The sequence below is a fragment of the Lemur catta genome, chromosome 1 (genome assembly GCF_020740605.2).
Source record: "Lemur catta isolate mLemCat1 chromosome 1, mLemCat1.pri, whole genome shotgun sequence".
Classification (NCBI taxonomy): Eukaryota; Metazoa; Chordata; class Mammalia; order Primates; family Lemuridae; genus Lemur; species Lemur catta.
This window is the reverse complement of record NC_059128.1, coordinates 251,249,056-251,273,809: the sequence shown is the minus strand read 5'-3', so window position 1 is coordinate 251,273,809 and position 24,754 is coordinate 251,249,056. Positions and strand designations below refer to the sequence as shown.

At 36.0% G+C, this 24,754-nt stretch overlaps 1 protein-coding gene across 2 annotated transcripts in view; it reads left to right on the top strand.

Moving 5' to 3' along the window:
- The first annotated feature begins 3,523 nt into the window (after window positions 1-3,523).
- The window catches only part of CADM2 (cell adhesion molecule 2), a 1,015,461-nt gene continuing 994,230 nt past the window's right edge, over window positions 3,524-24,754 (top strand). The window contains exon 1 of one of the 2 annotated variants that reach the window (XM_045557726.1): window positions 3,524-4,191. In XM_045557726.1, the coding sequence (XP_045413682.1) occupies window positions 4,131-4,191 (61 nt within the window). In that variant the 5' untranslated portion in view covers window positions 3,524-4,130. The remainder of the gene's footprint in view (window positions 4,192-24,754) is intronic. The other variant, XM_045557716.1, reaches the window with a different exon arrangement.

Here is a 24,754-nt window from a genome sequence, read left to right as displayed (position 1 = left end):
AACATAAATGTTCTGGCTAACCATGTGAAATCTCAAGAAATGTATCTATAATGCTAGAAGTGACAATAATTTTCCTATTTTCATTTCAATAATTTTTACCACAATTAAAATTATAAACAATTTACTTTGCTCCCAGTAGGGGAAAAAGAAATAAATATCACAATCATAATAAATTTCAATTCTTTCAACTACAGTAGAAACAATCATAAAGTACAAACTAAGTTTTGCCTCCTCTGTGATAACTACCTTAAAAGAACCCTAATATCTATAGTGCAGTTGAGAGAACAGCGGGTTATTGCCTTATTCTATGATAGTATAAATGAAGAGGGCCATCATATTCAAGGCAGGGAAAAATTATGACCTATCTTTATATACGAAAATAAGTACTAACTGAATGATTTGTATTTAAAGCCATAAGTTTTTCCCATTTTAAAATTTATTTCAAAATATGAAATTAAATATTTAAAAATACTTTTGACATGAAGTAAAAGAGAATACAGGGCTTAATTATAAAGATGGTGAAGGAAATTTCCCAGATTTAATATTTAAGACGATTGCATAGAGAGATGCATGGATAGATACCATCTTTTGGAAACTTATGAAATTAATTCATTGATGATTCATAAAAGGTCGGTTAATTTATATGTTTACTGACATTCTGATCACATATATAGACAATAATAACCTTAAATCTATGACATGAAGATATTGAATTGCATTGTAAGAATTGTTGAAAGTTTTAGAAATGAATTTATTTCTACAATGACAAGTCTATAACATTTTGAGAAGTCATATTTTTCTAAAATATTGTAAGATCTTACAATCATTGAGCATTTGATATTTTAAAATTAATTGATTAATAGCATCTAAGAATAGACTATTTAAAAAATAGAGCATTGTGCATTCTTTGCACATAAATATGACATTATTTATGCAAATAGCCAGAGCTCAGACTTTGAGTGTTTTCTCCCAGAACTGGAATAACCCTCTCTTCCAGTCCCCTGAGTGTGTGGGCTAAAGAGAGCCCTTAATTACATGAAAGTTTATGACTCCCACCCTAATCAAACTTTCAACCCATTTTTTAAAACTATCTAATTAAATGAATTAAATTGTTCCATAGTCTATGGGAAGAGTTACTTTGTGCTGTGATGAGAAGGGGACTCCTGGGACTCCTGAAAATAGTAATTTACCAAAAATCCTCTGGGCCTTTTAGTGTCCTCCATCTCATAGAACACCCACTGAAATTCTTCCTGGGGGCAAGCATGTGGCAAAACAGTGTTAAAAACCAGTGCTTCTTAAACTTTGTGTGCACGCAAATCACCCTGAAATCTTGTTACAATGAAGATTCTGATGCAGTAGATATGCGGTAGGGCCTGAGATTCTGCAGTTCTAACAAGTTTCAAAATGTGGCTAGTGCTGCTGGTCTGAGAACCACATATTCAGTTGCAAGGCTATAGACTACTTCAGAATAGAAATCCTAATTGTTCTGGTTGTTATGAACAAGAACCAAAACATAATCTGTTTCTGAGTATCGATCACAAATGCTTAGATATTCATATTCAAACGGGGTATTATCTTGAATGTAGCAATCTTAGAGTAATGATTTTTTTAAGCTCAGTGTACTTTGGAAGTAATGAAATCCAGCTCCCTCATATTATAGTTGAGGACACTGATGGGTCAGGGAAGTTGAAAGTATGCCCAAGGTCACACAGCTGCAAGTGGGATGTGCACTGGAACCCAGGAACTCTGGCTACCATTTCAATAAAGAAATTCTAACTTCTTTGGCATTTCCATTTATTATATTTTCCTTGACACAAAACCTAAGCATGAGTCAATAATGATTAGAATTTCACCTTTTGATGCTCACAATAGTTTAAATGATAGCAGTATCCTTGAACTTACTGACTTTCCTAACAGCTAAAACTCACAGTAGGTAACTGTCTCCTACAATAACAAGGGTATTCACACATCCTCTTTTCTTCAAGCATATGCTTGCAGTTTTATTATGGACATTTTGCTCCTTAATTTTGAGAACCTGGGGAGAAAGGTGGGCAAAGAAATGAATGGGTCATTAGTTAAAAGGCAAGGGTTGAATTTGTAAAAGGTTGTGGCAAAGTAAGCAACAAATGGGAAAGAGTGAAGGGCATCAATATTGATCTTGCCTCTCATCTTGCCCTCTGTCTTCTTGCTTGCAGGTTTCCATTGTGTAGTCTCTCAAACAAAGCCGACTTTATTTATGGTGTGACTGATTTAACACTACTGAACTAGTCCATCATCTTCTAATTTGGTCCAATTAAAAACTGGTCATAGGAAAAACCCTGGGAATTAAGCTCATTTAGAAACGCAACTTCTGATTAATTTATGTCTTGTTCATGCGTATCTCCTCTTCTAAAGGACACATTTCAGGGTACTGATTTATAGAAGTGGTTCTTTCTAGGTTCCTCAGACACTTTTGATGACACCTTTTGGTTGCATCCATAAAGAAAGTACAGTTCTGCTTCTTTCCGTTCCTAAGGCTATTGATAAAACATTTTAAAGAGGGTTGCCTAAGATTTCCTGCTATCCTGAATTAGAAAAATCCCACTAAACAGCTAGAGCCACCATTTGTAAAGCACGCACACATTGAATGCCCTGCACTAACATGATTGCATTCTCACTTAATCCTTATAACTCTACAGATATTATTATCCCTGTTTTGCAGTTGAGGAGGCTTCAGATTTAAACATTCAAGTAAATCATCAGCCATTCTAAAACAGAAAATGACAGATATGGGATTTGAACTAGGGGCCTGCCTGTTCCCAGTGCCAATACTGTCACCCACCAAGTTCTACTGAGATTTAGACCTAGACTAAGTAAAAACCCTGAAGAGCAACAACAAAAAATTTTCTTCCACTTCTCTTTCCTTCTCTGCCACACAAGTTCTTGTAGGCAGGTAGGTGTTCCACTCCCTATACTTAGCCTCTCCCACGCCCTCTGCAATCTTTCCCTTTTGCTGCTGGGAGCGTCAGAGATCGCTGCTGCGGCTGGTGAGTGGGCAAGCGCAGCCACCATCTGCTCTAGGAGCCCAAATGTGCGCGAGAACTTCGCACCCAGAACCTGGCCCCGGCACCACGCATTCAGAACCTGCTGGGGACACGGCTAACCCCGCCCCCTCGCGGCGGCGATTGGCTGAACCCTTCCTGAGTGCAAAGCACTGATTAATGAAGGTGTCTGTCTCTTTTGCAAGTTAAGACGAGACAGCTCTGAGGAGGTGAGACCCGCCGGGGATGCGCGAATGGGGGCTTCAGTTCCTCCTGCCCGAAGGGTCCTTGAGAAGCCTGTTTGTTTTTCCCGGCGCTTGTCTCCACCCATCCCTTTCTCTCATTGGCCAGGCCTGGTGGGCGGGTGTGTTTCCATTGGCCGGGGGGCGGTGTCTGTCCCTGGCCAGGGTGGGGGCGGGGCCTCCGCCGCGCTGAGCTTGCCCTTGTGTCTGGTGCTGGGTAGAGCTGCCGCCGCTGCCGCCGCCGCCGCCGCCGCCGCCGCCGCCGCCGCTGCCACTGCCGCCGCCGCCGCCGCTGGTGCAGCCGGAGCATCCGGGAGCCGCCGCCGCCGCTGCCGCCGCTACCGCCACTAGCGCTGCTTCCACCGCTGCTACCTCCCCTCCCAGGACCCCGAGACACCCCGAGCGCGAGCGGCGGTGCTGCTTGCTTGCTCTTCCTCTCCCCCGGCCCCTCCCCTCCGTGACCTACCCACTCCTTGCAGCCCTCGCCCGCACCCTCTCCGACACCCCGGCATCCCTGCACCACCTGCTCGGGGAGCCCCGGCGGGCTCTGGGACTTGCTGTGCGCGCCGAGAGGAAGGCAAGCTCCAAACCCGTGCCTGGCAGACGGGCTGTCGCGGCTGCACCACCAGCAGGAGGAGGAGGAGAAGAAACTATTTCACCCACCGAAACCCCATTCTGCGGGTGCTTCGCCGCTGCTGCTTCTGCTGCCGCCGATCCGCGTCCGCAGGTTCGAACACCGCAGCGGCGGGGACGGTGGGTCCGGCGGGCGCCGGGAGGAGGACACCAGCGGAGCCCTGCACTTGTGTGCCCCGCTCACCAGCATCTCCTTGCCCCCTCGTTCCTTCCCCAGCCCTTTAGAGAAGGGACCATGATTTGGAAACGCAGCGCCGTTCTCCGCTTCTACAGTGTCTGCGGGCTCCTGCTACAAGGTAATCCCCGCCCCGCCGCGGGGAGCATCAACTTGACGCCCATTCCCCATCATCCCCATTCCACCCCATATTTCCACTCTCCCCTTTACAGTTCCCCAGTCCCCGGCGATTTCCGCCCCCTCCCCCTACTCCCCGGTGCGGCAGGGGGCAGTGGCAGTTTGCACCAGCCCCTCGAATCTCTAGCGCTGTCTCAGCCCTGCCCTCCCAGCAGTCAGCCCCTTACGCGGCACCTTTCGCCTTTTCATTCACCTGAGCTGCCTTCATCTCACTCCATCCCCGCCAGCACCCCCCCTCCCACGCCTTTTGGCTGGCAACTTGTGCCTCTCTGAACATTCCACCATCCCGACAACCCCCACCAGCCACCTCCCACATCACGCTCATGACCGACCCTCTCCATCTCTTGTCGTCGCTTTAACCTCCCCCTTTTCAAGTCGCCTTTCCCTTTCCCCCTCTTCCCACCATGATCGTATCCGTGTGTCTTTAAAAAGTGTGTGAGAGCCTGGGAGCGAGCTATCGAGACGGCGAGAACAGCAGCAGCGGCAGCACCGTGTGCATTGCAATAACATCCCCGGGGGGGAAATGTGTTGTGAGACGTGTCATTCACCTAGAAAGAGAGAGGGACTCTGTCTGGGACTAAAAAGAAAAGAAAAGGAAAAAAAAAGAATTGAAAAAGGGAAAAAGAAAAGAATAAATGAACGAATACACCAAGAAATAGAAAACGGAAAAATTAAGAGACCCAAACCCACTTTATCAACACATCGACTTTTTATCATTCAGTCTGTGTCATTTCATTTTTTTTTTTTTAAGCAAAGAAATATATGCTTCCTAGCAGTCACTTTACTGCTAAGGGATTTTCGCTTAGATTCTCTACCTCTCCGTCCTCTCTCTGCCGCTTCTTTCCGTAATTAGTATTATCCTTTCACGTGAAATGCAAGAACCCCTGCGACCGCAGTAGAGGGAAACTGCACAAAACACTGTTATGCAAATCACTGGGTTTGGGTGCGGGGTGGCTAGGGAATCTGGGTTCACTTTTCCCCAGACCCTCTCTTTTGGTGGAGGGAAGGGGCTGTGTTGAATGAGAGGACGATGCTGGTTATGAAATAAATGGCAATGCATGGAGTAGGAGTGCATGGGAAGAGGACACTCTTGGGTGGTGGAGGCGGCAGAGGCGGCGTGCTAGGGCAGGGTGGGCAGGGGCTGTAAGGCGGAAGACTGTTGCTTTGAAGAGAGTAGTATGGGGATGTGGCTTGAGTGTAGATATGGGGAGGATGGATGTGAAATGGTTGATAGAATATTTTTAAGCTGTGTGACTCTTGATTTCTTCATAAATCTTTGCCCACCTCTAACCCTTCGGTTATCATTTGGGTATTCACAGGAAAGATAAGTTGATCAAATTTATTTTTCCCTGGGTAAAAGATATCTGAAAGTAAGACACACGTAGACCCCTAGGCGTGCAAAACCCAATCGGCCTTTGGAGGATTTAAATGAGGTCAATGAACCATCTTTCAGCAAGTTCTTGGAATGCATCCTCTCTCCTGCCCTCCTCCGGGATATAGACTGGGGACCGTATTTTATTTATGCATATTTATGAATGTGAAAGAACGGGCAGTGGGCAGAATTTTCCTGAATTAACGAACTGACTTTGCAGATATATTTCTTAGAATATATTTGCGGTAATTTTGTGTATTTTACATTGGATGTAAATTTCAGATATGTCACATGTGCCAGAATCCCCGTGAAGGCAGACAGCAGCACATTCTCCCTGCTTATGCCGCCTCGTCCCATTTCTCACCGCTCACACCCCCATCTTCTCACAAGTAACCCGGGTGGCTGACACGTTACTTGGGTTCCCAGTCGGTGCCAAAACAGCCTCTCAGAGGCCCTCCTTCACCTCTCAGTAACTTGCATTTCTCAGCTCTGCTCTGTGTGTGTGTGTGTGTGTGTGTGTGTGTGTGTGTGTGTGTACGTGCGCGCGCGCGCCGGCGTGCGCCGGGTAGGGGCAGTGTGATGTGAGGAAATCAGTTATATTTGGTGATTGCGATGAAAATTCAACACGGCTAGATGTGTTTTTCCTGCCAATCTGTGTGTGCTGGCCCCGGCTGGTCGCTGCACACACTGCTGGGCTGGTGCGAGATTATTTATTACAGAGCATGTGGGCCACAGAGTGCACTTGGGGTCGCCTCCTCTCTTCCTTCAACATTTCCCTGTGAATTGTCTATTCAGTGCAGTGCAAAATAACAGTTTGCTGGTGCCGCTTTCTCAGCCTGGAGGAGGATTTACTCTTGCCCTACCCAGAGGGACTCCATCAGCAGCATTCAGGCATGGGTCTATTTTATTGAGTTCTGTAAACCAGTGATTAAGACAGTGCTGCTTTTCAAAGCAGACTGGGGGGTCGGGGGGCGGAAAAGCGGTGTGAGTGTGGCAGAAAAAATGCACCACTGCAACCAGCACCAGCATTAGGTCCAAATAGATAAATAAATAAATAAATAGGCGTCCTAGACAGCAACCAGGGAAACAGCACCCGTCCAACCATGTGTGTGTACTTATGAGCATCTTAGATCAGACTATTTTAATACACTAAAAGAGAGAAGAGGATTAAAAAAAAAAAGAAGGGTGAGAGGGCACAAAGCACCATTGGATTGTCTTCTCATGTTTATGGCTGCCTCACATTTATCAAACACTGCTGCACAGACACACCACACTTTGTTGATATTGTCAGTTTTTGCTCAGACAAATTGCTCATGCCTTCCTTGTCTTAGTCTTGGCTGAAAACATTGCTTCAGGGTTCAGATTTATGTTTCTCCCACTACCCTACTGTTTTATTAGGACTTGGTTAGGTTGTAAAATGAAGGGTTTATTTCCTGGACATAGATTAAATACTTAGCATGTCTTTCCTTTCTATGTGCAGGGAAAGAAAGGTGGCAGGGGAAGTAGTGAGAGACTGATTTTGGCTAGGGGGAGTCTGCTCTGCCTGCAAGTAGTTATGACTAGGCAAATACTATAGTCAGTCAAAAGCTTCTTATTTTTAGCTTCATCAGCATTATAGTGGTATTCTGTCACATAAATAATACTAATCAATTTATTCATCTCTTGTATTATTATTCCGTTTCTTGCAGTATGCATTATTTTAGACAAGAAGTCTTGTTTGAACATATTTGCTCTATGTTTTTGTGTTTTAATTCACGGTGTTTTACATTGTCACCAGTATTTTTTACTTTTTCTGGAAAGCAAAATCAATTTTCTGGCTTGTTGGTATGTGGAATGATGAGCCAGTGGTGAGAATCAAGTCAACGGTAAAATGAGTACAAATAAAAACAGAAAACAAAAACAAAAAGCAAAAAAAAGGAGGCTTACTTAATTCTGTTCTATAACATCTGACAGTTTGTCCTCATCAGGTTTTTAGAAAATGAATAGTTAGATTGAAAATAAGCATATACTTCTGACCAAACATTTGTTTCTAACCAAAGTATAAATTGTAATGTAGACTGTTAGCTAACACAATTCAATTCAGTGTTAAGCTACAAGGCATCTTTGCTTATTATTTTGCCCCATCATAGAAAGAGGAAGATCTGGAGTAAGGGCAGGGGATACATTAGAGAAATGAATTTCTTTAAAATGACGAGTGAAAAAGCTTGCCACCTGTAACTAAGTCTTCTCTTGCCAAAAGAGTAGATCCAGCTCAATTGCTAACCATTGCTGAAGCCTTTTCCCTTTCCATGCCTGAGGGGGCACTGCAAAGATGAAGAGTGTCCTGTGCAGCACAGGAAACAATCCTGGAGAGGGCAAAAAAGAAAGATGGGCAAAATATAACACAAACCAGGCATAGAGAGACCTGATTTTGTAGAGAACCTTATTTTTCTGGGGCGGGGGTAGGAGTTGATCTTATATAAAAACACATCCAACATATATACTGGGGCTTTAATATTTTTTGCAATGTAATATTCTGATTAATGACTTGTATTTAGTAAGAAAGATACTCAGATTAAAGTTCCATTGGACATACATCTTACTTTTCTCAGTATGTGTCATGAACCTCACCTTACATTTTTAGAAAGTACATTATAATAATATATGCTTAAATACACCAGTGAATACCTATGCTTTCTAAAAGCATGTCTGTCCAATATTTTACTTCTACGTATAGTAGCTTGTCAAGCTCACTTTTTATGCTGAATGCAATTCTTGGGATACAGTTCACTCACTCTTTCCTCTTTTGATTAACAGAAACTTTGAAAAGTTTCTGAACATAAAAGCCAATGATTATGACTTAAACAAACACCAGACAATTAGTAATTAAGAATATCTCCCTTGCAAATATCAGGAGTTTCTAGACTAATTCTGTATCAAGATATGGAAGCTTACTTTATTGTATTTTCCTGTTTCTATAACTGTTAGAACTCTGGGAACATAATATGACAAAGCTAAGCATCAACTGAGATCACGGGATTCTGTGTCCTCCACTAGAAGATCAGATAAGTGAAAACTATTTGTCTCTCATTTAAATAGTGAGATAATGCCATTTTTCTTAAAGAAAAAAATTACTTAAATCACTTAAAGAGTAAATGGAAGTGTAAAAATGTTGGAAGACATCCTAAGCATGCATTAGAAAGTGGCCTGGAATCAACATCAACTCACAGTCAATTTTGTCTTTAAAATAAGGAGTCTATGAGACACCAATGGTTAGAGACAAGTAAGATTTATTTATTATGAAAGATTTGAAGGTACACTCATAACATTAGACCTTCTGTCATATTGATGGTTTATTTGATTATGCTGACTTGTGATCTATATTTATTGAGAAATAGTCCTCATTTTATTAGACTTTATTAAACCCACTGGCAAAACTACCCATTCTGTACCGGGGGCTGAGTAGGTTGAGGAAGCAGAAAGAAGGAAAACCACAAACCAAAGAAGTAGAATTTGAAGTCAGAAGCTGTGTGTTGAATTGGCAGGTATTGGTCTGGCTACCCTCTTAAGGCAGTGCTAGTACACAATGATTATTAAACTTAAGTTCCCTGAGGGCAAGCCGTAAGCCTTACATATCCTTGCTATTTTCTTATCCTTATTTTAGTAGATGCTTAATAAATCATGTTGGATTGAATAATAGGTATGTCCTAATTAGTTCTGGTGGAGTTAAATGGTCTCTTCTCTTCATAATATGTCAGCACTCATACTTTGTTAAGTCATGTATGTAAAAGCTAATTTTGACATTTTATAAGCTATATTGGTTTATAAAGCTATATTGGTTTTCTATAGTTTCCTATAGAAAAGTATCATATAAATAGTTCTTGACATATATCTTTCAGTGAATTCAGTCTGATCAGTTCTTAACATGCTTGCCTACCCTTTTTTCTTTTCCTTGATTAAAAATACCAGATATTTTATATTAGATTAGATCATAAACTCATTTCATGAAAAAATGAAGGGCATAATTTAAATTTACTGATTTAACCTAAAATATTTAAAAGGACGAGTTCATTGCCAACATTTTATTTGAAAATGTCAAGCATTTTTGGAGTGCAATTCTGTAATATCAAAAAAAGCCATCTTCTGCAAATTCCTTGTGTAAAGAGGTGGGTGAGGATTAACCTAGAGCTGTGGCAGCTGAAGCCCCCTGCTGTGTGATGATGCAAATGGCATCTCTGGCCTAATGCGCTCTGCAGCAGCGGCAAACACACAGGAAGGCAGTCATGTGGTATGAGAGTGAAATGGGAAGGCTTTTCATAGCTTGTAGTGGACATAAAACATCCTTTAGCTTTTTATAACCAGGAATGATCCAGGGTATTTGTAATCACATGAGCTCATGACAAAGCAAAGGAAAGAACATATATTTTGTTTAGAGATTAATAAATAGATCCTGATGAAATTATCAACATTTTCACCAAATGAATGGTAAACACTTTATTTTCTTGAAGACTATTAGGAACATGGGTCAGTTTAATGAAGATGAATAGCAAAGTTAAAATGGAATTTCTATGCAGTTTTTTACATGTGCCCCAATAAGTATTGGGCTGGGAAATATTTTGTTATCCTTCTCTTCCTTTACTGAGTAAGGAGTCAAGTCTCTTGGTGTCATTAGAGTTTTTTGCATGAGAATACAGTAGTTTTAAAAGAAATCGGAATTAACTGTTCAGTGTATGTTCAGAGAGCTTATTTAGTTCCATTAAGTGGAATTTGTGTTATAACACATCAGTAGAGAATGTTTCTTCTCTGAACAATATTATTTATCACATGTAGTTTCCTTAAAAAGAGTAGAAGACCTACTGTTATGTACAGCATACCATGAAAGCCTATCAGATAATAGTAACTAATGTAGTTTTGTGTATTTTGAATCGATTTGCCACAGAACAAAATAATTGAACATATTATACATACTGATTTTTATTCAAGGAATGAGCCCAGTTGGTCCTGTTAATATGTTCCATATATTTTCTTAAACAGATACAAAATAGTTTTCATCTTGGAAGTATGTAATCTACTTGAAAATTAAGGAATAAATATTCTTCTTAATTAGTAATCAGTTAAATATTAATGCTAAAATCAAAGATATAATTATTAAGGAAGGAAATATTCCTGTTTCTTTTTATATATGCATATATACACATTTAAAGTATATCACCATTTTTAAGATTATTTTTAAGACTGAAGGACATCTCTATCAATTTTATAAGTAATCAGAATTTGGGGTTTTCAGGGATGCAGTGTAAGGAAAAAGGTAAGAATTGGTTTTGTTTGCACTCATTATTTTCTTTTACCCTTTTAACTAAGGTGAGGAAATACATTGTTCTAATAAATTTTCTTAGGCTGCAAAAATGATTCACTTTTTCACTTAAAAACATAGACAACGTTTACAATTTCTAAAATTGCAATAGAGTTGAGCATTTATTCTGGATTTTCTTTTGTGCTTATGAAACTGAGTGACAAGAAGCTATTATAACTTAAAGAGATACAGAGCTAAAGTTGTAAGATCTGCCACAGAGAGAGCTGGCCATTAATTATTCACATTATATTTCAGAGGTCTTTGAAGTAAATATTAAAACAGGCATTATTCAACTTTGGGGATAACTCTTTCTGAGTCAGCAAATAGTTTTCACTTGGATATTTAAATTCTCTTTCAACCATTTCAGCGCTGAGGAGGAAGTCCCTCTCTAGCCATAATGAAAGAGTAGACTGGGGGCTAGATACTGACGTCATTAGGGATTACTTAGAAAATAAAAATAAGCATTCTTTTGCTTTGAGTAACATAAAATCTCAAAGCTAAGTGTGACCAAATAGTGCAAGTAATTTCACATTATAAGGAAAAAAAGGTCAAATTGAGTCCCTAATAAGTTTATATATGTTATGATGGCTAATTTTATGGTAAGCATGCTTTGCTTCTCTAAAGTCGCCTTTGGGAACAGAGTGAGAAAAGCACCTTTCCTGACAAGGATGTGCTGCCGACTGCTAAGTGTATAGCTGTTATATTGATTTGGTATAATTTATAAAGCCAATTAATTTGTTCTTGTAAAGAAATGTATGTTTTTAGCTTCTAAAATGCAGGTGCCTTCCATAATGCTTATTTAAACATGGAGACCTTAAGTTTGTAGTGTGTAAAATATGTCTTTATTTTCTTAATAAATTTGTATTTTACATTAGTTTCTCCCATATCCCCTGTGGAGGAAAATGTCCCTGACACCTATTCCTTCAGTTCATTCTCATACCTTATATGTCCTCTGCTTTTCAATCTGAAGTTGTAGACTTAGACTGAAATGAGAGATAATGTATTACTAATTAGAATATTTATATTTAAAAGCAAATAAAAATATACAATAAGGTTCTTATTTAATTGCCATTTCTTTACTGCTCTCTATTTTATGTGCTGCAGTCTTACTAGTAACTCAGCTTCCTTCACACTCTCCAGGAATATATCTCCCCATTCCCTGACCATGTTACTGACTGGAAAGACCCATTAAAAAATTAATAGGAAGTGAAGAATAGTTGAAGAAGGGGAATTTTGCTAGAGGATATGTACTGAATTTGTGCAGATCGATTGTTTTTCCTTTTGACCCCCAAGGGGCACACCCCAATGTTTTAGCAAGAATAAAACATGTACAATGTGTGTTTAGTTGTTACTGTTTTTGTTATTATTGCATTTTTTGGAGTTCCACCTCCTTAGTCTCTTAATAAAAATGACAAAAAGAGGAGAAAAGGAATGTGAGTCAGCCAGCCAAACTCGCTGAGAAAACGGCTGGCAAAGCTGACTAAATTAGCATATGCTAGGCTGAGTATTTCCCTCTGTTGTTACATAATCCCTTTCTAATAGGAAATTAGTTCTCAAACTTAACCCTTTCAGGAGGCTTGGAATTCTCCCACTGATATATTTTTATTTTGCTTCATTTATTTTCTCATGAATTGTGTAAATCATCTATTGAAGGGCTTTTATGTCAAGTTCTTTTTTTCCTTCTTCAGTCTTTCTGTATACAAATGTTCCATTCTGTGTCCAACTTCAGGATTCAAGAATCAACTTTTCTATAGCTTTCACTGAGAGGATCTAATTAGCATTTTAGTCTCCCTTTACTCACGTGCAGCTTTCTTTTGAAAATGTATTAGTTCTATGAGGTTCCCCTAAGGATTCATAATACTCTAGTTTGTTACATGTACTGTGATATTCAGTGTGCCTTAATTATGCACGTGTCCTCATTTCCAAGCCTTTTCAGGGATCATGTGGGATAGAACAGGGGTCTGGCTGTAAGTTCACTGTCATGTATTAATGTGTAGGTGGTATTCAGAGAAGGATGTTTCTAAAGGCAATTATATATCTATGACTCCAATATAGCAAGCAGTTACTCACATTCTACACTTACTAGTTACCCTGCCAAGGCAGAATTAAATTCACCATTGTGATACATAATACAGTATCTGTTATTTCTAAATAACAGATTTCTAAATAACAGATACTGCTCTGGGAATGAAATAAAATAATGAGTGAAAATGTGTATTCCTTACCCTGAATGGGGATTGTTCCTTTCACTCTCCCAAACAAAATGAAGAATCAGAATTTGTTCCGATGTCAATACTCTATTCCCTAACTGGCCCAATAACACACTTTGCTATAGTGAGATCTTGAAGTTTTGCTGGTTGTTATATGAGGCTACAGATTTTTAGGTAGTATTAATTGCCTAAAATCTTCATGAACTGCCAAATGTCAGTGCATTGCCAAATTTTAGACATTATATTCAGGTTTTGATTTGGATACAATTTGAACTGTGAAAGTATAGAGGAGTATTGAACTTAACTGAGAGGGAAAGAGAGAAAAAAAATCTTTTTATTTTAAACACTTCATATGTAAAAGAATTGCTATAAGAATTGGCTTGTTTAGTACATGTTGTCATTTATAAGGAGGATATTTTGCTATGTTAATGAATTTGAGAGTGCATTCATATTAATTGTATCCTTTGACTTACATGTATTCCTCTGTAACTTATGTAATAAGAAAATTTTGGTTTAATTTTTAAATAAAACTCATGGTTTTTTCTTTTATTTATGGCTACAGCAATAAAAAACATTTTATAAATTGATATAATAACTATTTAAAACAATTTTTGTTTTATCATTTTACACAATTGCATCATTTTGGAACCTATGTTATTATTAGTGCTTAAAACATTTTTTCAGTGCTTGGAACCAATAGGTTTTTTGACCAGAAACCGGTCTGTTTGTTTTAGTAGACAAAAGAATGACGTCTGCCCTTTATTGATTATTTTCAGCATTTATGTCTTAGTTCATGAGAGAACTAAGCATTTTATCTATTCTATGATCTACATAACCCTTTCATATATTTTTATTATAGTATTTTTAAGGTTATGTATTTCTCTATCTGTCTGCTCTAATAGACTATAAGCCCTTGGAGTGCAGGGTCCTAGTCTTCCTTTTATATCAATTGCCTACTCAACTGTCTGTGTCTTTTTATAACGTTTTCATTCCACTGATTGATTCGTTTTATTACAATACATTTAATCTTGACACAGCTCTTTAATTGGATCCAGATAATATTTAAGTATTTATGTTATAACTGCCAAAATGCCAATACAGTATTCTAAATAGAATAAATATTTGCAGTGACTTTTCATTTCTATGTAATATATAGGGAGAAGACAAAAATGGATCCCAAGAAACAAACAAAAAAATCAAAATAATGACATACTTCAGAAAAATGTGGATTCATTGCTTTGTCAGAACAGTCAGTTCAAATTTGTACTGTAAACATTTGTCTCAAAGCTTTGACTCTTTGAATCTGATTTCTTTTGAGTATCATGGCCCCTTATCTTTTTCCTGCTTTCTAAAGATTTTATCTCTACCTCCAAAAATATTTCTTATTATGACTTTGGTTAAGTATGAAGCCACATCACCTTATTCTTCTACTTGGAGTAGTTAGCATCCCTGGATAAATGTATAAACAAAGAAGAAGTGCAAGCTGACCTTGATCTGCCAGATTATGAGTATAGACTGACCTGCTTTTGTTATTGCCAAGCTACAGAGTAGAGAGAGCTTCTCTGATTAGTCCCTGAAGTAGGGATCAGGGTACATTCTTCTCAGTTAACTGGGAGAGATTCTGTGGATTTTATTTACAAGGCCTTTTAAAAACATTCTAAATATTGGTCTGTTTGTTTTTTTAATAATGCTTAGTTATTTATACTTCTGCAATTTAGGACACACGTTTGCTATGGTTGAATTTGATTTATTTCATCTTTTGCATTTGAAAGACAGAGGGAGGTAGGATGGGAATATTAACTGCTTTTGAAGAGAATTTAAATATAGTTACTGGGAGCTGAACACCAAGGGAGGACTCTACGATTTGTAGTGCCTATACACATAAAGTGTTTTAAGTATGCTTTTCCTAAAATGTCTCAGTGAAATGTAGCTTTTCTTAAAAGTCATATAGTTTTTCTTCACATTTAAAAAATCAATTTCCCTGATGTCTTTTAGATTTTTGACTGTTTTGACTCAGCACTTGAAAAGATATTATTAAGTAAGGTTTACCTGATGCCAGGTGCTGAAATCACTCTCTCATCCTCATGGAGAAATATACATTCAATAAATAAATGTCCAAGGTAGATTGAACTAGCTCAATTTATTAAGGGTTATTGCCAGTCTATAGATTTGATATCAAGAATTATATTCTCCCCCATAGCTTCTATTAGTACTTGGTCTTGCTTTATGTTAAAACGTATCTCTACGATGTGATAGCTGCAGAAGAATTACTTTCTTCTCTACTGTCGCTTCAAGTTGGCCCTTGCTGATTGACTCTCCAAAAACTAGTGAATAAACCGGAAGGTAATTTGGGAAGCAGTTTTCGTTGACTATTTCACTGTTTTGATGAAAAATTATTTGAATATATCACTGAATTTCATTTATTTTCTTGAACATATTCCTATAAATCTATGGTTGGGTATGACATTTTAATTTTTTATGTCTAACCACATAATATATGCAACATTGGAAAAGTGAGGAAGAGCTATACCTTCCTATTTCTCAACACTTTTAGTCATAATGATCCACTTAGAAATTGAATTTTAGTTTAATGTAAGAAGGAAGGACCTTTATCTCTTACCTCAAATGCTAAAGCATATCAAAACAACATTCTTGTCCAGAGTTGCTAAGTTAAAAACAATATATATAATATTCATCCAAAGAATATTGTATTAAGAACACTGTCTTTATATAATAGAAAGATGTGATGCTAACTAGCATGAAAAAGAAGTTGTATGTTTAATAACATTTATAAGCATACTTTTAAAGATTAAGTAAAATTTATAGAGCATAGTTTCATGTCCACTGGCTCGCTTCTTTTTGTAAATTAACATAGATATTCTATGGATGAGGTAAGACTAATGGTGTTGTAAAACTTCAATTCTCCATACTATTTCACTTCCACAAAATAGCTAAGATGAAGGTATTGCTAGAGAGATAAGAAGTTCCTAGTTTTTTAAAGGTCTGATGGAGGTCACTAAATTCATATTTACTTTAAATTTTATCTCACTTTAACCAATTTTATTGATTGTAAAGTATAAACTATCAACAAAGCAGAACATATTATCCCTGAAGGATGCAACCTCATAAGAGTACATGTTGTAATAAAAAAAATATATTTGATGGGTATGGACAGAATGGGGAGACTAATCTTTTTATCATATAATGATGGTCTTATTATAAGGTAAAAGTAAACCTCATCAGGCATTAGGGATATTTCCTCCTAAGATCCTCTCATCACCTAGCTGTACCATGATGAAGCATAGGAGTGGGCTGGTGATAGAGGAATGGGGCAATAAGGATATCTCTGATCATTGGGTGGAATATAAGCAGGAGACAGCCTATCTGCAGTGAATGTGGAAGTGATAGTGAGGTTGGCATGGTGGGTGTTCTTTATTTTGTAGTGGGAGTTCTTTATTCTGTAGAGGGAGGAGATATTTTTTTGGGCTAATGAAGTCTTTGATTTTGGAAGTGCCTTGCAGCAGCAAGACGTAATGGTGGAAATCAAGAGACCTATGTTCTCATCCAAGCCATGCCACTGTCTTAGAGGCCTTGAGCAGGTTACTCTTCTTGCAGCTTAGTTTCTTCCTCTGTAGACTGAGAGATTGGAACCGCATCCATTCTTTGGCGATGTGTTGTAGAGGGAACTTATGGATGATTGCAAACTGTAGAAATAGCGTTTTTCTTTTTTCTTTCCACCTAAACATGTTTTATAACACAGTCAGTATAACATTAACTGTGTGCTCTTAAAATAACATTTACTAAATTTAATTTTTTACATCCATCCCATGCATTATTCAGTGCTTAAAGTTTTTACATATGTAAACAGATTTTTATTCTGATATATGTGTCTGTATAAATTTCAAAGCTATTCTTTCTCTGTCAATGAGCTTTATAAATTAATTTTGTAGCCATCAGCCTGAATTTGGGCCGTATATACTTTGCTTATGAAATTACATCCTTATATCAACTCTGAAAATTAGGAAACTGTTGCTATGTTAGTCATTTTTATTATTATGAAGTGGACTGGACTAGGTTTTTCAATTTTGAGTTCATGCTGATTTTTCTGTACATTTAATGTGTGTGTAAAAATTTCTATGATCATTTTATTCTTCCTAGCCTTTAGTTTTCTTAAGCATAACTTATTCATTCATTGATTATTTTTTTTAACAAATAACCTATTTGAAGTCAGTGTTATAAATGCTGGATATACAAATGAACAAAATGGAAATGATCTCTACCCTTAGGGAGTTTAGAGTCTAGTGGTGGTCATATAATATATAAGTCAAAATACATATGCCTTAATTATTTTTTTCTGAATTAAAAATAAAAATTTAATTTTTGTAGTAATATCTTTTCAACAGCAAGAGAATGTGGATATATCAATGAGGATGTGAAATCACTGATTTAACAATAATGCTATAAACCTCACTGGGCTTTTAACATTTTTTATTTAAGCTTAGATTAAAAAGCTCTCATTTCCTCCAGTCGTTTGTCCTGAAAACATTCTCAGTATGATGCCAGTTTCTTTTTTTTTAAAATACAACTTGAAAGAAGCTGACAAGTGAACAAGAAATATTCAAGCATGCTATATTCTAACTGATTTGTTCGAGAGGATGATTCATTTAATTTCATAAAGGCTCAGTGGGCCAGAACAGTAGATGACCAGGTCAGCAGAGGGAATGTAGGGGAGAAGAGCTCTGTGAGAAGGATCTATGTAACAAGCAACAATATTTAGTTTTTTAGAGCTAGAGTTCTGCTTGAGCAATTCTGATGTTACCAGCGACAGTCATTTAAAGAGCTGCTGATGCCTCAGGGAAAACATTTTTAAAGTGTCCTATCTAGGAACAATGTTACTTGTACTGTGTCATATATATTAAAACTCCATCCCTTGCTTATATTACAATACATTGTGCCTGATTAAAACCTGTACTACTATAATAGGGCTTTTTGAGAAGGCCGATTAAATGTTCTTGAAACCTTTCTTCCTGCTCAGTATGCTCTGAATATGATTGAAATATTAACCACTTGGTAAACAATGCTGAAGAATAGATGGGGAAACCATTTAAGAACTTTAAAAATAAAATGAATTTTATATATAATTATTTAAAACATTATAGAGAAGATACAGCATCACATGAACAGGCTAAAATATTCTGGGCATCATTACATTACTTCTTTTAGTATTTAACTTTGATGATCGCAAGGTGGAAATGATGTCATATTTCTAACAGACTGTATGGTATTTTTGAATATTATTATTTATTGAAGTGATATCCCTGGAATACATGATATACATGTTGTAGTAGATAATGTAATTCTGCTCAAATTTTTTTGATATATAATTTTAAAATCATAATGGTGGTGGTTGAGCATATATATTCTGTGTAGAGATTTGTGTGTTTGGATTACATATAACAGTACAATGCAGTTTAAAAAATTTCAGCTTACCCATTAACTTGAATTTTAATTTCTTTTTATTTTAAAAGAAACTTTAAAGCAATTCAAGTAAATGCTGTGTTGCAGGTGATAATTTGCTAGAGTGTAGTTTTATACTAAATGATTTATTTTGAAAATATATTCAGTTTTCCAAAGTCAGAGATGCATACGTATTTGGAAACTTTTATAGAGGGAACTAGGTGGTGCTGTTCTGTCATCTTTGTGTCTTAGTGGTTTCTTTGCTCCTGTTATGTTCATAAAACACTTTCATACAATAAGTACATTAGGTAAGGTACAGCTTATGCTTCCGAGTGGCATTATTTTTATTAACCTACTAAGTTTATATTGATTTTGTATCTTTGTTTTCAGCACAATTTTTTTGTGCAACAGATAAAACTTTCTTCCTAAGCAGCAAAATGTATCACAATTTACTACTTACCTCATTTCTTTAGCACTTAAAATAATATATTAAATTCTGAAATCTTTAAATTTTTATGTTACTATGTCTTTTTAAAACCTTGTGTTTGGCTTTTTATTTGACAAAACTTTTATTATTATTTGAGTCAGAATTTGAAATGGTAACATTTTTATACAGTTTGAGTGGATTTAATATAAAATGCCACAAATACCTAAGCTCAAGAAAAACACTTATTTATAATGATTATTTGCAATATTACAAATTGTATTAAATCTTTAAACAAAAGAAGAGAGAAACCTATCTCTTGAAAGGAAATTCTGTTTGTCTAATTTACTTCTCTGTCAAGAAAAGTGACCTCAATTAGTCTGTCTGTTATTCTTTTCATGTTTCAGGATGTCATTAAGATAATTGTGCCTTCCCATAGTCTTGGTAGTACCTGATAGTCTGAAGTAAAACACTTATTTAAACCTAAAAAAATAAAGAACAAAGTTACTCCACTCTACCTATATTTAGTAAACTGGTATCTCTGAGGTATGTTTTCTTGGTAAAAACTATAGCTTCTTTCAGATACCTTTACATTTTGGGAATGTAGATAAGAGAAAACTTAAAAAGAATTGTAATTTTTTCTATCAAAAATCGTCCTGTGTTCTATATAAACAATTCTATGTTTCTTAATGATTTTGCAGTATCATTGTGAAGAGTATATCATATAATTTATTCTTTAATGAAAACCTGGATATAAAATAACGAAAAGCTACTTAAAGAGTTCTACCCATGTGCCTCCTTGTAGAATTGCAATTCTGCATATATATCATTTTGAGTGGAGAAAAATAATTCGTGTCCCTTATTTCTGATATAATAAATCCACCTTGCTGCTATTTAGATCATAAAACCTTTAAGTTTTACCTTAATAGAAAAGTGAATGTTATATAGAAAACTCTTTGTGTTTTCTGTTATCTTCCAAGTCTTTTATCTGTGGAAGACAGAATCAATACAAATTTCAGAATGGTTCCACAGGATATCATCTTACAGTGCAGAGAGATAATCTCAGAGATGAACATCTTCTAGACTAATAAACGTAAGTGAAAGTATTGCTAGACTTCTGTGCTCATGTCTGGCCTCCCCAAATAAAATAAAAGTCATGAGTTTAGAATGGGGAATTGCATAAGGGAATTAGTATTTTTTATTCCTAAGATGTGCCTTCATTTTCTACTAAATGAAAATTTTCTGGAATGGATTAGGTAACTCCTGTTTTTTTATTGCCATAGCCTTAAAATGTGAAGAAACCTAATGGTAAATAGATTTTTTAAATTAAGATTATATAAAAAGTATTATGTTTTGACTGATAATTATTTGCATGAAAGAATACTTTTTAGCTTTTAGATGCTATAGAGTTGTGAGTAAAGCTTGGACTAGACAAAGAAATTATGAAAGGTATTCATAGATTTTCCATGTCTACATGCTTAAAACTACGTGTTTATAATAAAGATTTGATTCCCTCTTTGAAACTTGACATTTTGGCAGAAATGCTAACAAGAAATTATTCAACTTTGATATATTAAGTACCAGATTTACCTAGTTAAATAAGACTTATCATCAGGACCAATGATTTTCTGGTGGCCTATTTTTAAAGTACACTAAATAAAGCATGATATTTGGTGGAAAAAATCTAAGTCAAAAACAAATACATTTCAAAATTATTTTTTCTTCAAAAGTATAGTAAGCCTATTTGTTATTTTATTTCATTTCTTAAGTATCAAAATTACAGGAAAAAAACCTTATATTTGGTGATAATCTGGTGATTACTTATTGTTGTAGAGGTAAAATGAGGCAGGAAGGCACGAAACACATCTCTAGAAGTAAGTTTCTGCTTGGACTGAGGCTCTAGAATTCACATCAATATGCTCTATACATTTTTTTTACAATATTTTATGGTCATTGTTTCTTGGAGAGCTTTCATTAGAATGAAGAGGCTCTCTTCACAATTATTTTTGTTGAAAATGAATCCCAGGCAATAGAGCAAAGCCATTAACTATTAGTAATCAATGGCAGCAAACAGATCACTCTAGCATGTCATCTTATCTTGGAAACTTTGGAAACTTTCACCTTTGGAAACTTCTATAGAGGTTTCCTTTCATCTTGCCATGTTTTATCAATGATCAAAGATTTATATCTCGTGGATCTAAAGGTGTTTTTACTTTAAAAGATAGACTAAACAAAAAATAAACCCCAGAAGCAATAATAAGTAAGGGATTTCTGGATTTCTTTTGAGATCAAAGTCAGATAGCAAAATAGGTAAAAATGCCAGAAAAAGGAATGATGGTAATTAAGAGAATAAAAGCAATAGTGCAATGAAGAGGATGGATATAGATCTTTTGTGCTTTTAAGTATATCCTTCTTTATTACACTGATAGAAAATAGAATCTCCAAAGAAGGACTGACCTAGAATTATAGCTGATATGAGCAAATGAAAGTTTGATGGACCAAATGGATACTGATATCATCCATACATGGTGAGAGAGTTTTGAATAGAACTAAATAAGAATTTAGTATTGTATTTGGTGCAGCATGTCCTCAACTAATTGTAGAGGAAGACCACTGATCATGAAGAAGATTAATGCCATTTAGGTAGGTTTAAATAATATTAACCACATATGATCAAAAATACAATGATAACCTTTGGAGAAAATATTTCCACAGACTTAATATACTGTCATGTACAACTTATATCAAACTGAGAACTTTCTGAATATATCTTCCCTGGTTGGCTTTGATGATGTTAAGATTTAACTTGTCTTAAAATTAGTACTCTAGTCTCTCTATATTGGCATTAATATGCATGGAAGTGATGGGATGCAATAATTAGCACATGCTTGTGTTTTGTAGGTCAATCTAGGAGAAGTTCATCTTATTATGGCTTTGCAGTTTACAAATTGTCAAGTTTTCAAAAAGTATCTTATTGTTAGCTACATATATTCAGATATAAAAGTGGGAAAAACACCACAAAAGAACAGTTCTTAAAAACAGCAATAGCTTCACCACCGATTTGTTTTCAATAGCTATTGACTTCAACAGGAAACAAAACTTACAAAAGCAGTTTGTACATTTAATTCTTAATGTGTCAATCAGCAGGTGTTTCAAAGGGAACATTGCTTACTTGAAACTAAAATCTTTAAATCTGGAGAGAACTTGACATTTTGGGAAGCTACCTTCCTTATCTGAAAGACTTTTGAAAGAGAATAAAGGCACTTGTGAAAAAGTTTGTCTTCTCATTTCACATAAACAAACAAAATATATAGTGTAAATTGAGATGCATGGCAAATATTTAGAAATGGAAAAGGTATATTTGCTAACCTAAACGTCAAGAAATTAATCTAAATGTCCTAATAATCTTAAGTAGTCCCCTCGACATTATCTAAGATATTAGTGTCACTATCAGGAATTATATGTTGTTGTCTTGCTAACTTCTGTGTATTTTCTGCCTTTTCCCTACTAGCTGGTAAGCTCTGTGTGAGTGCAGAGATACCATTTACTGTTTTAATCTTCTACTTTTAGAATATTGTGTGGCACATAGTTGTTCAAAAAGTTTTTGTTGCCTGAATGAATATAATGCTCTTGACTTATTTTTAAATAAAAGATTCTTTACTTTTTGAGTAACTTCCTATAGTGAACAGAAATCAAATTAACACTAGTATTTAAAATACACTTAATTAACATTAGTTATAATTGAACAGAGTTCTTTATGTCTTTTCTTAGATATATCATGCCCCATTTTGATTATATATCATTTGTTATGTGAGAACATTTGTAATTGTGTTTATGTGTTTATGGCATAAGACTTAAAGCACCATGCTGCTGTTGCTCTTTTAAAACAATAAAAGGGAAAATAGAGCAGAGAGTTTACTTGCTGGATGCCATAGAACACTTTTGAAAGCATTAATGTATTTCCTACATTAGATGTTTGTTATTGCTAGCAGTTCAGGGTGGGTTTGTGTGTGTGTGTGTATGCGTGTGTGTTCTTTATATCAGAAATTTGTCTGAAGTCATGCTATTGTAACTGAATTATATGAAAACAATAAAACTAAAGATCATAATAGGCCATAGGGAAAATTTCACATAAGAAATATGTTTTAGCAAAATTGGATGTAAGTTTAAAATAAGCTCTACTGCACTTTAGATTTAAACATGATCTCATTTCAACCCTATTTAAATCTTATTTTGGAGGCAGCATAGTGTAAATGGAAAGTACAAGGGATAGGGCATCAAGAATTAAAGTTCTGATTATGCCTGTGCCATTGGCTCTCTCCATCACCCGGGGAAACAGCTCATCTCTCTAGAGGTCAGTTACTCAGAGGGTGTTAGGCTTGGATCATCTCCAAGGTCCCTTTTCAACTTGAAGACTGACTCCAATTCAGCAGATGAAATTAAATAAATGGATATGCTTTGCAAAGGTTAGAATGTGATTATGTCTTTGTCGTTAAATGAAAAAGTTTTAATCAGACAAAAGTGTTATAAAATGATGAAATATATTATTAATAGTAGTGTTTAAAAATTCTGATGCAAAATTTCATGTGTTTTAAAATTTTTATGTGTATATATTAATGTATAATTGGTCTATTGGTGGATTTATTGACATATAAGTATATAAATCAATAAATCTTATTTTTACATGATTCCATTTGTCTTAAAAATGTGTGTGCCTGTGTAGACACTTTATTACATTTCTGACTTTTTAGCCTATTCTCTATAAAGAGAGCCATGAATAACTAGAAGAGATATTTTTGAAGGAATTTTCATTTTGTAAAACACTTCTAAGAAAAATCTTAAATTATTAGAGATTATCACCCTTAAGTGAGGGAGAAATGGGGATTCCAGGAAGACTTCAATAAATGAAGATTATTTTATAGTACGTGCCATGAACAATGGTATTTATATTCATTAAGGTTCAAAACAAAGATATTGTTCATAAACTACTCTAAGAATACTTTAGATTTTTATTCAGAAATAATTTTCAGACAGGACTCCTAGACTTTAAAATGGGATTTCGTGAAATGCTTTCTTGGTGTTTAAAAGGATAGATTAATTTTTTCATCTTTTCATCTTTGGAATATTTAAAAGTGTGCCATCTTCAAGATGAAGTAAGAGAACTGAAGGGCCTCAAATCATGAGATAGCACCTCATGAAACCAGTTTGCACAATTTGTAACTAATCCAAAATTTTACTTTTGTCAAATAGAATTTGTTGTTAAGAAAGCCAAATGCTTATTATTTCCTGTGTAAGTATCATTAAATAAAGGTTTTATTGATTAATTTAGAGTGGATTTCATGATAACCCTAATCATAATCATACAAAGAGTTAAATTCCCTTCATTATGGAGCAAGGCAAATGCAGAGTGTTTATAGGCGATCTAGAAGGTCAGTCCTCAGACTAATTCGCCGACAGCCCCAGATGCCTGGCTAAGCTGCCAGCACAGTTGCTTTCCCAGTCTGCCAGAAAGTCAGCTGCAGCTGCGGGGAACATTTTTTTTTTTCTTTCCTACCCATTCCTAAGCCTGTGGATTTTACAATTGCCACGGAAAGAACAGAATTAGAAAATGTAATTCAGGGTGATGATCACCTCACTTACCCTATTAATGGGTTTCAAAGTAATTTATTATGAACAGGAAAATATAAACAGATAAGAGATTTTGCACATGTG